General features: G+C 35.4%; 1 protein-coding gene across 1 annotated transcript in view; it reads left to right on the top strand.

The window, feature by feature from the left end:
* The window catches only part of LOC148951984 (lysosomal alpha-mannosidase-like), a 397,289-nt gene that overhangs the window by 215,113 nt on the left and 161,523 nt on the right, over positions 1-20,653 (top strand). Inside the window, exon 5 of the mRNA XM_089089462.1 lies at positions 9,527-9,644. Coding sequence (XP_088945588.1) covers positions 9,527-9,644 — 118 coding nt within the window. The remainder of the gene's footprint in view (positions 1-9,526; positions 9,645-20,653) is intronic.

The following is a 20,653-nucleotide window of genomic DNA, read 5'->3' as shown; positions in this document are numbered from 1 at the left end:
GAACTCTTTAAATCCACCAATAGCTATTCCAAGAAAAATGACGTAATCTGTAGAATCTTCTTTGCTAAACTAGGCAGGCATCGAACTCAATCGTATCTGATAAATCTAATCTTTCTAAGATTGGCTAAATTAGTTTTAAGAAACTTAAAGACAACAAATTAATTCATCATGAGAAACAAATTATCATCAGCGGACGTAGAGTGCCCGTTTGACCCTTTTTCCTTTTGTCTTCTTTTGGGTCGAACTGTGGGAAGAACTTGAGTCTTAAGAATTAAAAATTTACAATAGCTTTTTTTTGTGAAATTACGCAGTTCCATCTTCTTTGCTAACATTATGGTTACCATAGATATTGGCTTATCTTCTCAATAGATCTCTTGTTGGGAAGTTCTTCCACCTCGCTGAGTAAAACAATTATGATTGGAAAAAAGTTGAGCCATAATTAAAAATGTGTGTTTTAGAAAGTTGTCAAATAATTGCTATCGTAAATTGACAAGACTGAAAGGCCATTTAGATATAAATTGCGCAATACAGGTCACAGTGAATTTGAGCTTAAAAAGAGAATATCGATACGCCACGTGGAAAATCATAGACGAATAGAACAATTAAGGAGATAAGTTATTTAACAGTGTTTTATTACCCGTTCATTTTGTCTCGGCCTCTTTTTGTCTGAATTAAATAAAAAAAAACAAAAAAAAACAATTTTTTTCAACTGAAAGTAAGTAGCCACATAACAAATTTAAACAAAAAGAAATTATTACCTATATGATGGGGTTCGCCTTCTCGACAATACCTCGCTCTTTACATAAAATTCGAATTTTGTTCCAATTCTTCAAGAATGACATCTGAATCACAAAGGCCGCTTAGTTAGAATAAATAGCTCTTTTGGAAGTACTGGAAAAACTATAGCGTAAAGTGCGAGGTATTAACGAGAGGGCGAGCCCTCTCATATACGTAATAGTTTCTGTTCGTTTTAAGTTTTAATGTTGCTCCTTGCTTTCTGTTGAAAAAACTTGTTATTTATTTAATTTCTGATCGTTTTTATAAATAATGCTGGGAAATCTGGCGCACGCTTGATCCCTTCCCCCATGAAAAATTCCTCCATGGAAATATCCTCCCACGTAACCCCCCTCCCCCCGACCCCCTAACGAGAAAAAATCCCCCCTGAAAATGTTTTTATACTTCCCAATAACCAATACTACATCTAAACTATGGGCAAAGTTCATAACTTGCAGCCCTTCCCCCGGGGATGTGGGGGATTAAGTCATCCTCAAAGACATAGTTATTAGATTTCTTTATTATAATGAACAAAATGGGTATAATAAAATTTTGATCGGGTGACTTTGGGAAAAATGAGCATGGGAGGGGGCCTAGTTGCCCTAAATTGTTTTGGTAACTTTATTGTTCTATAGGGTGTTATGGAACTTATGATTCTGCAATTTATTATTTAAACACTATGATTACAAGAGACTAAGATATTCCATTTCGTACATGTTTTGTAAGTCGTTTGATTGCTTGTTTTAATTATTAATTTAATTATATGAGTTAGAACCAACACGGAATTTTGTGTGCTGTTTTGAAGGATGATAAAACTATTTTGCTTTTGCTTCCTTAAAGAACTTTCACTACTGATAGTTATGAGCAATCACGCACAGAGTGTGGGACCATGGTATATCAATGCCCGTCCTTCTTTTAAAATCACAAGGGTTTCGAGGTTTTTCGTTGTGTATGTTCTTTTTTTTCAATCTGTGCTCTACTTGAAATTTTGGACCGCTCCAAAGTCAATTTCTGCGTACGTTTCTTATTACAAGATTGAATGTCTGCCTGTATATCCTCATATTTGCACACACGAGAGTGTCTCCCTTAGACTCTCGTATCCTCCTGGTTTTTTTTTTAATCCTTTGAGGTAGCGCATGCTTGTAGTTGTAGTTGTAAAAACTGTAGTTGTTTACAACTACTATCCTTGTAGCTGCAAAAAGAGCTGGGAGTAAATTGTGATCTGTTGTTGTTTATGCGCTGGGAACTATTCTTTGAAGATATTAAATAAATAAAAAAATTTTTTTTTAACTGAAAGTAAGGAGGGACATTAAAACTTAAAAACGAACAGAAATTATTCCGTATATGAAAGGGGCTGTCCCCTCTTCAACGCTTCGCTCTTTACGCTAAAGTTTTTATTGTTTTAAAAAATAGAGTTGTGAGAAAGAGTCATACTTTAGCGTAAAGAGTGAGGCGTTGTGGAGGGGACAGCCCCTTTCGTATACAGAATAATTTCTGTTCGTTTTAAGTTTTAGTGTCGCTCCTTACTTTCAGTTAAAAAACGTTTTAACTCTGAGAGAATGAACTACAACTTTTAATTTCCAACCAAATGAACCCTCTCTGATGTTTATACCTGCATCCCTCTCCTAAGAACCACATACGGCCCCAGGACAGAGCTTACACTGCCTGCCCCCCGGGCCCTGGGGGGTTGTGTCGACACCGGAGTTTTGTTATCTGACCTTTGAACTATTTTGAAAAAAATTCTCTCTCAAAGTTCTTATCGGATGGGTTTGAGGAAAATAGGGCGTGGAGAGGGGGTATAGTTGCCCTCCGATCTCTTTTGACTCTTAAAAAGTGAACGAGAACTTTCAATTTCCAATCATATGAGCCCTCTCCGAAGTTTATACGAGCATACCTTCCATAAGAACCATATATGCCTCCAGAGCAATACTTACAACGCCTGCCCTGGGCCCTGGGTGGGTTTTGTCGACAAAGGAGTTTTTCTTGTCTGACCTTTGAACTATTTTCAACAAAATGGCCATACGTAAAGGAGTTTTTGCTATATGAACTTTGAAATATTTTAAATAAAATGGCTACCTCAAATTTTTATCAGATGTATTGGGTGAAAAAGGGCTTGGGGGGCTAGTTGCCCTCCGATCAATTTTGAATCTCAAAAAGGGCACTAGAACTCTCGATTTTCAATCGAATGAGCCCCTTTTGAAGTTTATACGAAAACTCGTTCTATATCAAGTGCCTCTGGGAAAAAAATTAATGTAGTTTGGGGGGAGGCTAGCTGCCCTCCAATCAGTTTGGCCTCTTGAAAAGTGAATTACAACTTCCATTTTCCAATCAAATGGGCCCTCTATGAAGTTTTTACGAGCATCCCTTCCATAAAACCATATATGCCCCAAGGACATAAATTAAAACGCCTACCCCCGGGCCCTGGGGGGCTGTGTCGACACCGGAGTTTTTTGATATCTGATCTTTAAAATATTTTGAACAAAATGTCTATCTCAAAATTGTTATCTTATGCATTTAGGACGTGGAGGGGGAGGGGCTAGTTGCCCTCCGATCTCTTTTAACTCTTAAATAGTAAACTAGAACTTTCAATTTCCAATCAAATGAGCCCTCTCCGAAGTTTATATGAGCATCCCTTCCATAAGAACTATATATGCCCCTACAGCATTACTCATAACGTCTGCCTCCAGGCCCTGGGGGGTAGCGTCGACACAGGAATTTTTATTATCTGAACTTTGAACTATTTTTTAATGAAATGGCTATTATAAAAATTTAATCCTATGGGCTTGGGGAAAAAGTGTGTGTGTGTGGGGGGGGGGGCATTTGCCCTCGGATATCTTTTAACTCTAAAAAATTGAACTAGTACTTTCAATTTTCAATCAAATGAGCCCTCTCTGAAGTTTATACTAGCATCCCTTTCCATAAGAACCATATACACCCCCGGGACAACACTTAAACCATATACGCCCCCAGGACAACATGCCCTGGGGGGAGTTTTGTTATCTAATTTTTGAACATTTTCCAAAAATCTGGCTGTCTCAAAATTTGTAGTGGATGGCTTCGGGGAAAAAAGGGCTTGGGAGGGGCTAGTTGCCCTTAACTCTCTTGACTCTAAAAAACTGAACTAGAACTTTCAATTTCCAATCAAATGAGCCCCTATGAAGTTGAAGCGAGCATCCCTTTCATAAAAACCATACATGCCCTCAGGGCATAACTTATTCCGTCTTTCCCTGGGCCCTGGAGGGTTGTATTCACACCGGAGTTTTTCTTATCCGACCTTTGAACTGTTTTTAACAAAGTGTCTATGTCAAAATTTTCATCAGATGGGTTTGGAAAAAGAAGGCGTGGTGGGGGGGGGGACAGCGGCCCTCGGATCTCTTTTGACTATTAAAAAGTTAGCTCGAACTTTCAATTTCCAATCAAATGAGCCCTCTCTAAAGTTTATGCGAGCATCCCTTTTTATAAGAACCATATATGCCCCAGAACATAATTTACAACGCCTGCCCCCGGGCCCTGGGGGGTTGTATCGACACCTGAGTGTTTGTTATCTGACTTTTGAGCAATTTTTAACTTAATGGCTATCTCAAAATTTTTATTGGATGCATTTGGAGAAAAAGTGGCGTGGGGGGGGGGGGGGCTAGTTGCCCTCCAATCTCTTTTTACTCTTAAAAAGGGAACTAAAACTTTCAATTTCCAATCAAATGAGCCCCGTTTGAAGTTAATATGAGCATCCCTTCCATAAGACCCATATATGCCCCCAGGGCATAAATTGCCATATATGCCCCCGTTGCCCCCAGGGAAACGCCAGCCCCCCGGGCCCTGGGGTTTTTTTTTTCGACACCCGAATTTTTGTTATATGATCTTTGAACTATTTTTAACAAAATAGCTATCTCAAAATGTTTATCGGATGCATTTGGGAAAACAGGGTTTGGGGGGGAGCTGGTTACCCTCCGATATCTTTTGAAGCTTAAAAAGGGAACTAGAACTTTCAATTTCCAATCAAATGAGCCCTCTCTGAAGTTTATACGAGTATTCCCTCCATAAGAACCATATATGCCCCCAGGGCACAACTTATAACCCTTCCCCTGAAGACTTTGGGGGGGGAGTGTCCTGCTCAAACATATAATTTCCTGAACTTTCAACTACGTTGAACAAAATGGCTGTATCAAAATTTTGATTGAATGTGTTTGGGGTAATGATGGGTGTGGAAGGGGTGTTAGTTGCCTTCCAATCACTTTCAACTATTAAAAAGGGAACTAGCCATTTAAATTTCCGATCGAATGAGCACTTTCTGAAGTTTCTACGAGAACGCTTTTTATAAAAACCTTATATGCCCCTGGGCATAACTTACAACCCTTGCCCTGAGGGCTGTCTGGGGAGGAGGCAGGGGCTGTTATCCTCAAAGACCTAGTTTCCTTAATTTTCAACTACATTGAACAAAATGGCTATCTCAAAATTTGGATTGGATGTGTTTGGGGAAAAGGTGGGCATGAGAGGGGGTTAGTTGCCCCTCAATTACTTTCGACTATTAAAAAGGACACTAGCCCTTTGAATCTCCAATCGAATGAGTCCTTTTTGAAGTTTCTACTACAAAGCTTTCTATAAAAACCTTATATGCCCCCAGGGCATAACTTACAACCTTTGCCCTGAGGGCTGTGGGGGAGTGTTCTCCTCAAAAATATAATTTCTATTTGGAAACTACGCTGAACAAAATGGCTATTTTAAAGTTTTGATTGAATGTGTTTGGGGAACTAGTGGGCGTGAAAGGGGTGTTAATTACCTTCCAATCACTTTTGACCCTTAAAAAGGGCACAAGGACTCTTGATTTTCAGTCGAATGAGCCCCTTTGAAGTTGCTACGACACCCCCTTTCTATATGAAGTGCCTCTAGAAAAAAAAATAAACTTTGGAGCCGTAGGGCCTTTACTATAGGCAACACCATAGCGCTGCCTCTGATGTTCCAGAAAACTACTCATTTCATATAAAAATTAAACATAAATTTCAAATAAAAGGGAAGAAGGAGAAAATCCAATAGAGGAAGAAGAAGAATTATTTTGTGTGACTAAGAAGGTTTTCACTATTTTTTTTTCACTACTAGGGTACGGTACTTGACTAGACTACAGTGAAGTCAGGTATAGCTCACGACTAGTTACTTGGACCTCTTATATTCCTTTCAAAACATTTGGATAATTTGGAGACTAAACTTTATCTAAACAGTTGATGAAGTCAACTATAGTTCAGTTAAAGATTCAAGCAATCAAAATAAACACCAGCAAATATCAATCAGAGCTTTACCTTTTAAGCTAAAAAAGAATGAAAATTATTATCTAAGCCATTATTTAGAGGTTGATTTAAGTAGGGAGTTCTCCTAACTTTCTTTTAAATAAATTTGAAAAATTAAAAGGTAATATGTTTATTGATCGTAGGATAATTGATCGTAGGATAATTGATAATTTGTAAATAGCGTAAGAGTGGTCAGAACAGTGAAAGGGGTTGTGCGCGCGCAATTTTTTTTTTTTACTTGCACTCCGTTTTGACAATTTGCACTCTTTTTGACATTGATTTACACTCTTTTTTTACGTTGGCAGTTGGCAACCCTGCCCATGGAAGATCATCGAAACTGCCAGAGCAGAAGGCTTGGCAGGTGGGTTCAAAGCTTTAAGCAATAGAAATCTTTGTATTATGATCGTTGTAATTTGCTGCACTTACAAAGATATTTTTTGCTACAACCTCAACAAGGAAAAGGAATGATGACTCGGAAAAAAGAATGCATAGGCTATATCTATTAGGAAGTAGAACAGGAAAATTATATTATTTTAATAACCCTTAGGAATATAAAGGCCACTAGAATGATCAATAAAAAGTCAAAATGTGTTTTTTTTTTTACACTATGCTCGCCAGAGAAGAAATAAGATAAGCCTCATGTTTTCAAAAGAAGTTGTTGGGGATAATTATCCGGTAAAGGTTTGGTGATGATGTGTTGAGCCCCCCTTTTAATAAACAAAACAGATTGAGCTAACTCAATATGTGTATCAAACAGTTAGTGGTATAGAGCTGTAAGTAAGGAGCAACTCGGCCCAATAGTAATTGAAATTCTAAAACAGAATATTGGTAACAATAGATCGGAAGAATTTACTTTTTATGCTGATTCCAAATATATAAAATTCATTAAGCTTACTGTTACCCACCAGAGGCTACGAGCCTGAGAAAACTTGCTTGTTTTTCAAAAAAAAGGGGGGGGGGAAACACTCACAAGAATTTAAGGAATCTCAATGAGAATTGCATCGGATGCAGCGTATTAGAGAACCATACTGTAGAGGTTTCTAGCTCTCATCTGCAAAAAATGCGGAATTCTTGCTTTTTTCAAGAAAAAAGATGAAAAAAAAAATTTTCAGGGGGAATTTTGCATGGAGGGATTTGCAGAGAATTCTTTCTCATTATCAATTTATTTTCCTTACTGTCTCTTTGGCGACTCAATCTTACATGTGGAGATGTTCCGGGGGAACTGTTCGAGGAAGTTTTCATCGGAGTTCAAATTGGCTGGGGGATTTGGGGGGGGGAAATTTCCGGAAACATTTTTCACGGAGGGTGAAGTTTTCGCTATGGTTTAAATACGACCAGAAATTAGATATAAAACAAATATTTTTTCAAATAAAAGTAAGATAAAGAGAAATTTTCTGGTGGAATTGTCCACAGGAAATTTTCTGGGGCGGGAGGGAATTTTCAGCGTGGATGGAATTGTCCAGGAGGAATTTTCAGGGGGGATTTTATGCGGGAGAAACTTTCCATGGATAATTTCTGTGAGGTGAAATCTTCCATGGAGGGCGAGGTGGTTTTTCGAGCCTTACTTGATAAAAGATCAGAAATTATTTTTTTTTTTAAATGAAAGTAAGGAGAGATATCAAAACTTAAAACGAACAGAAACTATTCCGGATATTAAGGAATGTCCCCTCCTCAATAACTTGCTCTATACGCTAAAATTTGACACACGGTTTGGTATTCTCATATACTCGGACTGAATATATAATTTTGTTATAGCGTCATTTATGTTTGTAACCTACGATTATAACGTCATTCGTCATCTTGTATGTGAAGAAGCAATTTTTTTAAAAAAAAAAAAAAAATTTTAATATCATGTTTTTGTAATTGCAAAAGCACGCACATATAGAAATGCCCTTTCAAATGAGCCCTTACACAGCTGTTTTCTTTATAGCTTTTTGGCAATAGCTATTCTAATGGTGTACTTTTTGTTTCTACCTCACGCCATTTTTTAGGGGTTTCAGGCTATTTTTTGAATTTTCATAAATTAGTTTTCAAAACAATAATTTATTATTACGACTAATCGAAATTATAGTTGTTATTCCTGAATCAGCTACAAACGGCAATTTTTTCTCACTATCCTTTTTTTGTTAAATAAGATAAGATAAGATTTATGATTTATGATTTTTAAATTTTCTGGTCACTACTGGCCGTGGTTCGTTGTCTACTAGGTTGCAGCTATTGCTGCAACCATAAATAGACCAAGCCTGGTAGGATACTGCACTTAGGAAATAATACTATTCATCGAAAGAGAGTCCCGTATAAACAGAGTTTATTCATCCATATAAACAGAGTTCCATGCATTTGCAAAACTATGTGTCGTTACGATGGTAGTCAATTCCAGAGGGTCTGCTGTAAATTCAAAATGTAGTTCGAGGCAGACGTTTTGCTGCATAGCCTATATGATATTAGACACATGATATATATATATATATATATATATATATATATATATATAAGATAATAGACATTTGTATTTCGGTTGAATTTTTTTTGAGGAGTTTCTTGCCTTTTCCATTTTTGCCTTGAAATTATCAGAATATCTTAAAACCAAGACTATCGTCATTACTCATAAAATATTTTGCATTGAAGAAGTTGCCCTAGGTGGAAAGCGTTCTAGCTGGTAGATGATCATAGCTTGTAGTACCTACTTGTCAAGATCATTGTTTTTAGTTGAGAAAAATTTGGGTAGAAAAAGTTACCGTGGCTAGTAAGCGGCGACGGTTCTGGCTTCTCTTGCGCCTGAGGCAATGTCTTGATTAATGCCCCCCCCCCTCCTGTATCCTACAAAATTTAAAAAAATTCATTGATTAACAAAACGATTTTATTTTATTAATTAATTAATGGTATGTTTATAATTATTTTTTTTCATTAATTTTCTAGATTATTTAATTATTATTAACTTTTGAAATTTACATAATTTAATTATTATCATTATTTAACTATAATTGATTTCTTAGTTCATTTTTATTAGTTTATTTATAATTTTTATTTATTAACTGTGCCCTCTAGTTTATTAATACAATTTCTAAAATTACAAAATGAATATAACAGTTAGATTATCTGTTTGAAATTTAGTGCCCCTAAAATTTCTGTGTCAGGGGCAAGTGCCCTCTCTGTCTCTCCCCTAAAACATCCTCCGCTTGTAAATTTCAGCGAATTGGGTGATTATAGCTGGATGTACTACTGGGCTCGCGTGTTAACTTTATTTTTGGCTCTTCTTTTGTGAAAATTCTTTTTTTTTGGCAAATTCTACTTAGTATTTCGACTGGGATGCCAAAGCTTATAAGGGCACGAAGGCCACAGACGCTAATACACGTTTCTATATTATTAACAATTATTCGTGACAAATATTTTTTTTATTATGAATTCCTGAGTTTGTTAGATGTGAGAGCAAAAGATGATAAAAACAAATCAACGTAATTTTCTTGTTTTAGGTCCTCTGGTGTCTGAAGTGCATCAAGTGTTTTCACCCTGGTTGACACAAGTTGTTCGCCTATATAAAGGAGCTCCTTATATTGAATTCGATTGGATATGTGGTCCCATACCTATTCGGTAACTGAATATTTATTTTCAGTAATACAATAGAAATGTGGGATATTTAACTGGACCCGAAATTGCATTCATATTTTTTAAGTTGGTTATCCATTGTCAGTTAATTTGATGATTAAATTGAAGATCTTTTTTTGTAAATGTCATAGCCACAATATTAATAGAAAAACCAAGATTTTATTGACTATCCAAGCTCTATATTGAAGTTACACTTGTGCTACAGAAGCCGAAATTGAAATGGCGAGAAAATGTAGAGGTTTCAAGCTCCTATCTGCAAAAATGTGGAATTTTGTCTTTTTTGCCAGAAGAAAGATGACGGATGCGTGTTTATTTGAACCCCCTCATATACATAATGATTTTGTTCGTTTTAAGTTTTAATGCTGCTCCTTACTTTCAGTTCAAATTTTTTTTTTTTATTTTCAAGCCCCTATCAAAACTAATATGATCCCTAGTGTTTTCTATAGACACTACATTTTTGTATCTTTTCTCAGACATAGCATATAAATTGAGAAATACATTCCTACTATTTTCCAGATCAAATAAAAGTATGCCTTTAATCATCATTTTGATTCGGCAATTTTAACAATCAAATAGTTCGTGGTAACGAACTGTAAGTAAGGAGTGATGCGGCTCAATAGTAACCGAAACTCTAAGACAGTGAGGTTTGATAACAATAGATGCATCAAAAGAATCTAATTCTTACGTTCTTACAAAATATATAAAGTTCATCAAATTTAATGGTACCAATCAAAAGTTACGAGCCTGAGAAAATTTGCTAAATTTTAGAAAAAAGGGGAGAAACATCTTCAAAACATCAAGTGATCCTAGTGAAAATCACTCCATCAAATTTAGCATACCAGAAAATTCTACTGTAGATTTTTCAAGCTCCTGTGTACAAAAATGTGAAATTTTGTCTTTTTTGCCAGTTTTTTTTACCCAGAGGTGATAATATCGAACCAGGGATCGTAGAAGATCGGGAGAGGGCTCATTTGATCAGAAGTCAAAAGTTATAGTGCCCTTTCTGAGTGACCAAAAATATTGGAGGGCAATTAGCCCCCCCCCAAGCTCATTTTCCAACAAATTAACCCGATCAAAATTTTGAGTTAGTATTGTTTTTCAGCATAGTCGTAAAATCTAATAATTATGTCTTTGAGGATGACTTAACTCCCCACTGTCCTGGGGGAAGGGCTGCAAGTTATGAACTTTGCCCTTCGTTCACATATGGCATTGGTTATTGGGAAGTATACAGACGTTTTCAGGGGATTTTTTTGGTGGGGGGGGGGGGGTATATGTGGGAGGATTTTTGCATGAAGGTATTTTTCATAGGGAAGGGAAGTTTCTATGGAGGGGAGCCGGATTTCCCTGCATTATTTGAAAACTATAAGAAATTAAATGAAAAAACAAGTTTTTTTTTCAACTGAAAGTAAGGAGCAACGTTAAAACTTAAAACAAAAAGAAATTAGTGCGTGTATGAGGGGGTCTTTTCCTCGTCACTACCTTGCCCTTTACGTTAAAGTTTTCTTAGTACTATAAAAAAAAAAAACTATTTATAATAGGCAGTGGAACAGCGCTGCCTAAGTAAAGAACGATGCTGGCACAATGTATTGTTTATTTTTTTCTAGACCAGGGCACTTCAAGGCACTAAGACCCTATGCTTTCTAAAAGCCAGAATATAATTTGTACTTTACTGAAAAAAATTCTTCTAAATGTTTTCACTTTTATAGCTTTAAGAAATCAACAATCAATTAAAAATTTAAGGAATACATATCAGTATATGTATATTAAACTGACAATGCAGATTTTTTTTCAGTAAATTCATTTGAATTTTTTTCAGTAAAGTACACAATATATTCTGGCTTTCAGAAAGCATGGGGCTTAGAACCCTACTCATATCAATTTCTGCTCGTTTTGAGTTTGACTCTTTATTTATTTTAGTTTCTGTTTGTTTTGGGTTTAATTTATTTATTGATACTGATTTGTGGTAGTTGTATGCTTGGTAGATTATTTGATTCTATTATTGTTCATTTTTGGTTTAATGGAGTTCTTTACTTTTTTTCGAAAAACTTATTTTGTGGAAAAAGTTTAAAAAAAAATTAATTCTGATTAAACGGCCTTTGGGATTCAGGAGTCATTCTTAAAGAATTGGGACAAAGTTGAACTTTAGCGTAAAGAACGAGGTATTGATGAGGGTTATAGCCCTCATATAGGTAATAATTTCTGTTCGTTTTAAGTTTTAATGTTGCTCCTTACTCTCATTTGAAATAAATTGTTTTTTTTAATCTAATTACGCTTAAAAATCAAATTAAATCACCGAAATTACTATGCAGTCAGGAAAAACAATGGCTCTCGAACCAGTACAGGACGTCGACGAACACATTTTCTCAAGTCTACACGAAAGACTGAGGGGTTAAAACCGGACAGCAAGAAGTTCTTGGGCAGGGGCTTCAATTGACTTCAGGGGCTTGTTGGGGCTATAGCCCCCCTCTGATTTTAGGAGGGGCCCCAAATCAGTAGTCACAATCTTAATCATTTGATCTTAAGTGTGAAAAAATTGTGTTTTCAATTAAAACAAATCCGTTTCTAATAGAGCTGTACTTCACAACATTCTATTGTGACTTTCATTCCCAAACATATTTATTTATTATTCATATTTCATGACACATTTTTACGTCTTGTTGTAAAAGGTGAATTAACTTTTTTAAATTCAGAAGGGGGGGGGGCAATTTTTTTTTCTATGAAAATATCAAGCCAGTGTCATGAGCAGCCACATTCAGGTATGCAAGCTGGTATTAAAGCAGTTGCCCCACATGCAATTTACATGCACCGCCGTGCTCATAGACTCAACCTTGTGTTGGGTGCTAGTATTTAGAACTTGAGACGAATGGCATCTTTCTCCTCCATTCTTCAAGAGCTTTATTGTCTTATCGCGAATTGCAATATACATGACCAACTATTTGTTAATGCCCAGAAAGCCGCTGGCATAACTGTTCGTCAGTTGGAAAAATTATCTACTACAAGATTGGTATACTTATATATATTGGTGAACAAAGTACTGAATAGATACAACTGTATCTTGACTGTTTCATCAATTACCAAAACATTCTTCAGACGTGGGCTCAGGCCCACAGACTCATAACCAGTCTTCAGACATTTGAATTTATATTTACACTCCAACTAGCGGAATTTTTTTTTGCCACAATATCTCTGTTTGAGCAGCTGCAGGTGGTAGACCTATTTGTCTCTAGAGCTACTGGTCTTATTGCAGCTACACGAGATAAAATTATTGACATGCAAACTGAAAAAGCTCTTGATGTAATGTTTCATAAAGCAAAAGAATTTTCTCGTGAGTGTGGCCTCACTGAAAACCTTTTGCAAAATTTTCAGAATTCTGGTTCCTCGTGAAAAAGACCAAAGCGTGCACATTAAGTAGCTTCCAGCGTACCTGATTTTGTAACCGTGTCGACTTTGGGAAATAGCGACCATGCTGAAGGAAATAATCAATTAAAGATGCTTTCAGAAGGGATTATTTTCTTGTGATAGACAGATTGTGCTGCGAGTTTGATAGCCACTTCACGAATGTTCTTTCACTGTTAGAGTCAATCTCTGCATTAGATCTTGACCCGCCGCACTTTCTCAATACAAGCTGACTAGCTAGTGTAGCAGTGCATTACAAAGAGGTTTGCATTGACGCAACCCTGTTTGCCTCGCAAACAGATATTGTGAGAAGATATATCGACTCCTTAGGGAATAGGCCAAAAGATCTCTTAGCACTTCACTATTTAGTGAAAGCAATGTTGAAAGCATATCCAGAAATTTTGACAATCGCATTAATGTTCATTACTCTGCCTATTTCAACGGCTTGTCATGATATTCTTTTCTAAATTAATCCTGATTAAAACCTATTTAAAAAATTGTGTGAAATCATTGGATTTCGAGGCTATGGTTGGTAGTTTTGGAAAAATGAGACCTCGTTGGTTCCCAGTTTTGCAATAAAACTGTGAATGACTTTCCAAACTTAAGTTCTCTGTATTTATTAAAAACTTTTAAGCTGCTTCTTACTATTATTAGTTGATTTTGGGAGAGGCCTGTGGTAATCACTGTGAAGGAACGTTGCTCTTGAATAACTGTGAGCCAGCCACTTTGGCGGGCACACAGAGGTTGCTTAGCCCCCCCTCCCATAATTAAGAATGAAATTACGCCGCTGTTCCCGGGACCTCCAGGTTTAATGGAGACTTTTTGCAATTGTGCGCCCATTGTGGATTCTATATGACTCTTCTATCAACAGGAGTCAAAATCAGGCACAAGCAATCTCAAACCTATTATCTCTGAGTCGTTATATTTTCAGGCCTGTAAACATTGTATAACTATGATCAGGTATCACATAATAGATAGTTTAGCTAGGAAGAGGTTATTTGGCCTAAAAAAGCCCACTAAAACAAACAAAGCCCAAAAGAACTACCCATCAGTCAGAATCCAGTGCAAATTCTCTCACGTTTACTAGGCTATTATTTCCTTGACGTTTACTCTCGTTTGCAAATTCTCTCGCTATTATTTCCTTGACGGGCACGGCTTCTCGAAGTCAACCTGCCGCGCCGTTTTAAGTCACGATTCTGGTGTGGCAAACTCGTTAAAGCCCATTCTGACGCCACTATTAGGCTACGAAAGCAGGATTCACCTTTTGGGGATAGGAATGGCATTTTACAGCTTTTTATTCAGAAATTCAAGAACGTCATCATACTATTTCTACACAACTTAAAGAGTTTTTAGGTTTTTTTGTGGAATTCTTAGAGTTGGACGGAAAAATATCATATAATTATGCAAAAGTTATGTTTCTATTTATTTAGATATTTCAATTATGCATATAGAGATGCAGTAACGAAGCTACTCAAAACAATTAAATGTAGTTTTTCGAAAAAGTCAGTCCAATTCCACAAAAAAGCTGAATTTTAAAATCTGGTTCGTGAGATGTAGATTGCGGAAAATCCTGATTGTGTTATCAAATTCAGTGTAAAAAGATGCAAAAGAAGCTACACAGTATTTTTTTGGTCACGTCTATTTTTTTAGGGCTTCTAGAGAATTTGTTTATTTTTCTTGAAAAGGGGTGTGACAATGAAATTTTTTCTACTAGGGGAGGGGGGAATAAGGTTTGAATTTTTTTCTTAAAATATTATTTCTTCACAATATTAAAATATATTGTCCTTTTTAGTCTTAACGACAGGAGGGGGCGGAGCTGAAGCCTTTGTACCTTCTCCTACTTGCTTGTGTTGACTTTAAACCTATAACGAGCACAAATTGCCATAGAAAAGATTTAAATTTAAAGTGAACATAATTGACAAGGGAAGTTGAAGCAAAACTCAAAACGAACGCAAATCAACACAATAAAGACTGGTGCTATCCCCCCTAAAACCCCGCAAATGGCTAGAGCATAATTTACGCATAAATGACAACAAAGTCTATGCTTTATACAGTTTCTCTTTTTTTCACTGTAACATTAAAAAAAAAAAAATAATAAATACTCCTCAAACTTCCAAGAACTCTTGTTTAAACACAATTTTTTTTTTATCTGTAACATAGTTTCACCCCGTTTAAATATCTTACTTTTGTCACTGTCTTCTGCCATATAAATGCACTCTCTTCAAACTGTAGGAAAAACAATTAGTTGATTAAAATCCTCAATTTGAGTAATCTATTTAGTTTCAGTAAAGGGCAAATGACACTGCAGTCTTCTGGGGGGGGGGGTCGAGGGGGGAACATCGTATTTACTTTTGAAGTTAAAAAAAAGTTCAGATTTACTGGGTAAAATAAATTCGAATTCTTCAATGTTTTCTTCCTTATAAATTCATTCCATTTAAATGCGGATAACAAACAGTTGGCTAAACAAAATCGTCAATTTTAGCAATCTTACAGTCTTCAGTAAAGGGTAAATGACATTTTAGCCGTTTGAGGGTTTGAGGCGTGGGACCAACACCCTTATTTCTGACATTCTGTGTTATATTTATGTTTCATTTCTTCATTCATAATAATTAAGTTTCATACTTTTTTATTGCTTTAGTTTTAAATCTTATATAAAGCGGATTTCTATTTGTTTTAAGTTTCGAATTCGTTCTTAACTTTTGATGCAAAAATGGTTCAACCCCACTGTCTAGGGTTGTAAGAAATTGGCCAAAATCATGGTTGTGGACAATCCAGATGGGCGAAGCAAAAAGTAGAATGTTCTCCATTGGGATGGGGAGAAGTCATAAGGAATTATTCAAAGCAAGTAGGAATTTCGTGAGAGAGAGGTATAAAGAATCGAGTGGGCGGGGTTTGCGTACCTGTGTTTTCCTCTAGTGGTTTTGTACTGTAATGAGCTATCGGTAGTAATAGTTTAATTTTATCGCTCCTCAATGGCTGAAGATGAAATCCCTCTTATATGGCAAAATTAGAGACGTTCAGAAGACAAACAGCTTAAATCTCTGATTTTGTTTTTTGGATTTCTGTTTTAGCTTTTGATTGGCTCTTAATTTTGCGCACTAATAGGGACATTCCCTAAAATAAGGCTCGATGGCCAAAATGATAAAGAAACGTCTTTGACCTTAGATCTTAAATAATTTTCAAAGCTATTTGGAAACTCTGTAGTAAAATACATTTCAGAGCGATTTTGAACCACAGTCAAACACCAAAAAATAGCTGAGTTTTTTGGTCATAAAAAACAATACAGTGTAGTGTAAACAAACAAAGTACAACAGTCTCTGTTTTCGTTATATGTCGAACTTTCTCGTTCTTTTCCGTTATTTCCCTCCATAAAGTTGATTGATTTGGCATTTAAATCACTTTTTGAAATTCATAACAATTCATTCCATGTATGAATTGAACGATATGCCTAAATAATTTCATTTCTCTTTAAGCTAAATCTTTTTTAACGGGTTTCTCAAAATGTATGATTGTCTATCCTGAAAAAAAAAGTTCAGATTCTACTTAACTTGTGCTTGTTAATACATATATTATTATATGTTTTTATTTTATATATTTGTTGACTGCTTGGAATTTTAAAAATTAAGGCCTTACATAATTTGTTAATGACTTTACTATTCTACCAAAGCATTTTTTTTTTTTACATATTATAGTTTGTGACAAGATTGCCTATTGGTCACAACTCTACTTTTTAAAGTAATAAAAAACTTTAGCGTAAATAGCGGAGCGTTGAGGAGGGGACAGCCAAATTTCAAATACGGAATATCGCGTTTTTATGTTTTAATCTCGCTCCTTACTTTTAGTTAAAAAAGACTTTTTTTATTTGATCCCTAAAAAAATTTTGTTAAAAAAAACCTTTTTTTATTTGATCCCGAAAAAATTTCAGATTTTAGGTAATGTGTGCTTGTTAATACATTTATTATTATATGTTTTTTTCATATATTTCTTGACTACTTGGATGTTTCAAAATCGGACCCTTGCCTTATTTGTAAATGATTTTACTACTCTACCAAAGCATTTTTTTTAATTTATTCCAGTTGATTCATATTTTTTTTCTTATAGCTTGTTATTCCATTTACTTTATTATTGAAAAGTTAATTTTTTAATAAATGTCAAGATACCGTTGCATTTTACCAAGAAATTTGGCAAAATGCAATCTGTTCCCGATCTAAGCAAATCCAAATTTTACAAAGTAAGTTAAATAGATTTTACTTCTACCATAATTTTCACTGGAAATGAAAGCTTCATTAAGATCATAAGATAAGTAATATATTTCTGCCTATTTCAGTCCATGAAGTCGTTTATTACATTTATCCCTTAAAGGGAAAACAGAAGCCTGAAATAGACCAAGAACAGATAGGACTGCTTCCAAGGGACTGCAAGTCATAAGAGGAAATCTTCGTTCGATTGAAAGACTATTCCCTTGAGTTATTACAAGTGGCCTTTTAGCTTTGTTTAGAAAAGATTCAACAGACACCGAAAAACATTTATCTGCTTATTCTTGCGGGAAAAGGATGAGAGCTCTAGTAGACCACATACACATCAGTCCAGGAATAAATTTCATGCATTGGGAAAACACATAATAAGCTATCTTTTTCATTTTACGTGACTATGTGAGGCTGAAAACTAAATTTTGAAAAAAACAGCTTGTTAGACACAGTAAAGAACACAAAATAGAAAAAAAGAAACTAGGAGAACTCTCAGCTCGTAAGAAAAAAGAAAAAGAACGGCTAAGGGTACTGAATTGAAACTTTTAGGGAATGTTGATGGGGAGGTTGCATTAAATCAAAAGACAATGTACTATGCTCATTCAGATTATCAAAATACAATATATTGTAACATCTTGAGAAGGGAAATTAATGTCTGAAGGGAAAAAGTTGTAACTTTGAGGGAATTTTGGAACGAATGGACTAGCTGAATTGAAATTTTGACTTGGAAGTAGGTGGGGGGGGGGGGGGGAACGAAAAACACTACGTATATCCATGTCATTGGAATATTATGTCCGCAATATTTTGGAAACGTTTCGGAGGATGGAGTTGAAACTTTCAGGGAATGTGGCAGTGAGAATGGGGGAGAGTTGGACACACGGAAGTTAACTTCCTAGGAACCGAAATGGACCATTGAAACGGGAATATAAGGCTCTAGTTTTCTTTTTATGAATAAAAAAGGCTAGGATGGCAAACAACCCCACTTTCAAGCCCTTTTTCCTGCTCACCCCCACAAGACCAAAGGTATCCAATAAAAAGTTTCCGACATAGCCTACATTTTGATTCAAATAGTCGAACCACAAATATGTCTCTGGGGATGACAAGATCCACACCACCTTTTGGAAAAGGGCCATAAAGTCTGCAAATTGCCCATTGTTTACAAGTAGGTCTTATAATGGAAAAGGGGACGGAATATTTGATCTGGGGCGTTCAAATTGGATCTAAACTTTCGAATATCATTCTCTGGGTCATGAAAATCATACATTTTCTTGGGAGTAGGGAGGGGGTTCCTAGGAGTCCAGGAGTATAAACAACAAAATAAAGGTAGAACAATAGGGAATTTTTTTCTATAAGACAATGGTTGAACTTCCCTGAAGTAATGATGCTCGGACTGTTTTAAAAAGATTTTAGTTTTAATGATTGTATTTTAATGTGAATTTCTTTTATATTTTTTCATTGTTTTGCTGAGGACGGCTCTTGAATATAGGTTCGAAATATTCATTTAAAGTTCGCATTCCACTGTCGTATAGAAAAAATTTTCTCTATTATTCTAATTCTATCTTGTTGTTTATGGGCCAAAAGAGTGGGTCTTGTTAAGTGAGCCAAAAGAGTTTCGGTCCTAATTAATTATATTCTGAGCGATTTTTTACGGATTGTTGGCTAGGCCAAGATTTACAGCAGTATACTTCGGAAATGATACCCGTAAATCAGTGATTCAAAAGTCGCTATGTCCACCTGATTTTTCAAATTACTACAATATCTTGCGAATGTACCAGGGGGGAGTATTGGAGGGAAGGACATAAAATTATGACTTAAATTAAAGCATAGAGCTGAATCGAAAGACATTATTCTTATCCAGTTTATCAAAATGTCATATCTACTATTTCCCAGGCACTGCAACGGGAGTGGGAATTAACGGCTTAAGGAATCCCATTGAAACTTTGAGTGAGTGTTCGATTGGGTAGAGGGGGGGGGGGTAAGTAGATTTCAAACTTTGACATAGGGGGGAGTCAAGGTAAACTTATCAAGGCCAGCAAATTTTGGAAAAAAATCAGCTCGTCTTGATTCTTAGTGCAAAATACTCGGTTTTTTTTTCGCTGATTTGCTTTAAAATTCCAGGGAAGGAAAACACTTTGATTAAAATTTTAGAACAAAATGAACTTAAATCAAGAAACGAGTCTGGTTGTAATGATTTCTGACACTTTTTTTTACAATGAAATAGAAATCATTCAATAAGAAGCCTCAAAATTGATTTGTTTGAATAAACAAGCAAGTAAAGCAAACAATAATGTAATAAATTCTTATAATAAAATTTTCGATTAATTCGTCAAAGTTGCAACAGAATAGGGTCAAGATGGCTTGAGCCCTATAGAAGGCCCAAAAACTATTTGCAGACCCACACAGAGTTCTAAAGTAGAACTTGTAATAAAATTTGCAAAAAAATTTTGTGTAAGATCTTAACAAGCCAAAATCTTAATTCTTAAGCAGAAAACCCGGAAAACTCTTTATTAGACAGTAAAAAACATTGTCAATTAAAAACGAACATAAATTAATAAAAACAAACTTCCGAAAAAAAGATTTTTCAAAAATAAGTAAAGATCTATTTAACTAAGGTAGAGTATAAATAAAGTCATTTAACAATTGAAACATAAACCGAAAAGAAATTAGTATCAAGGAATAAATGAGACCCAAAAAACCAAATGAAATTACCTAAAAAAAAGGGTGGGGGCGAACGAAACTTTACTAGCGCACATAACTGCAAACAAGTATATTTTTTTTCTCTCTATAACATTAGTAAATCAAAAATTACGAACTCTTACTGGAATGAATATCATTACATATTGATAATCAGTCTACTTAATTTTTTGCAGTAATCTTGACTTTTACGAGGATTTTCTTTTACTTTTTGTTGTTTTTGTTGATTTTTTGATGAATAAAAACCCCATTGTTCAAAATTTGTATCATTTTCAATAAAATACTAAACGACATTCAAGCCGTTTAGAGGATTTGAGGGTAAGGGATATTTATGTGAAAATCTTGGTTTTCCTCGAGATGTATTTTTTTTCTTGTTGTGCTGTTGCTCAGCACAACACAAAACAGCACAAGTTGTGCTGTTCTTTAGCACAGCTTGTGCTGTTGTATTTGTTGTGGTGTTATGACAAATAAATACACAATGCTGGACAGAAAAATATTTCCAGTAAAGCACAAGCGATACTCTGGCCTTTAGAAGGCTTAAATGGAACCTGACTGTTCATTGGAATTTCTATTGGTTTTGGCTCTCATTTATTCATTAACATTAATTTCTGTTCGTTTTAAGTTTGAATTATCATATGACTTTATTTATGCTCGGGT

The sequence above is a fragment of the Artemia sp. Qi Xiang Cuo genome, chromosome 5 (assembly GCF_049724085.1).
Source record: "Artemia sp. Qi Xiang Cuo chromosome 5, ASM4972408v1, whole genome shotgun sequence".
NCBI classification, from domain to species: Eukaryota; Metazoa; Arthropoda; class Branchiopoda; order Anostraca; family Artemiidae; genus Artemia; species Artemia sp. Qi Xiang Cuo.
The sequence above is the reverse complement of the archived record's forward strand: the minus strand, read 5'-3'. Positions and strand labels throughout refer to the sequence as shown.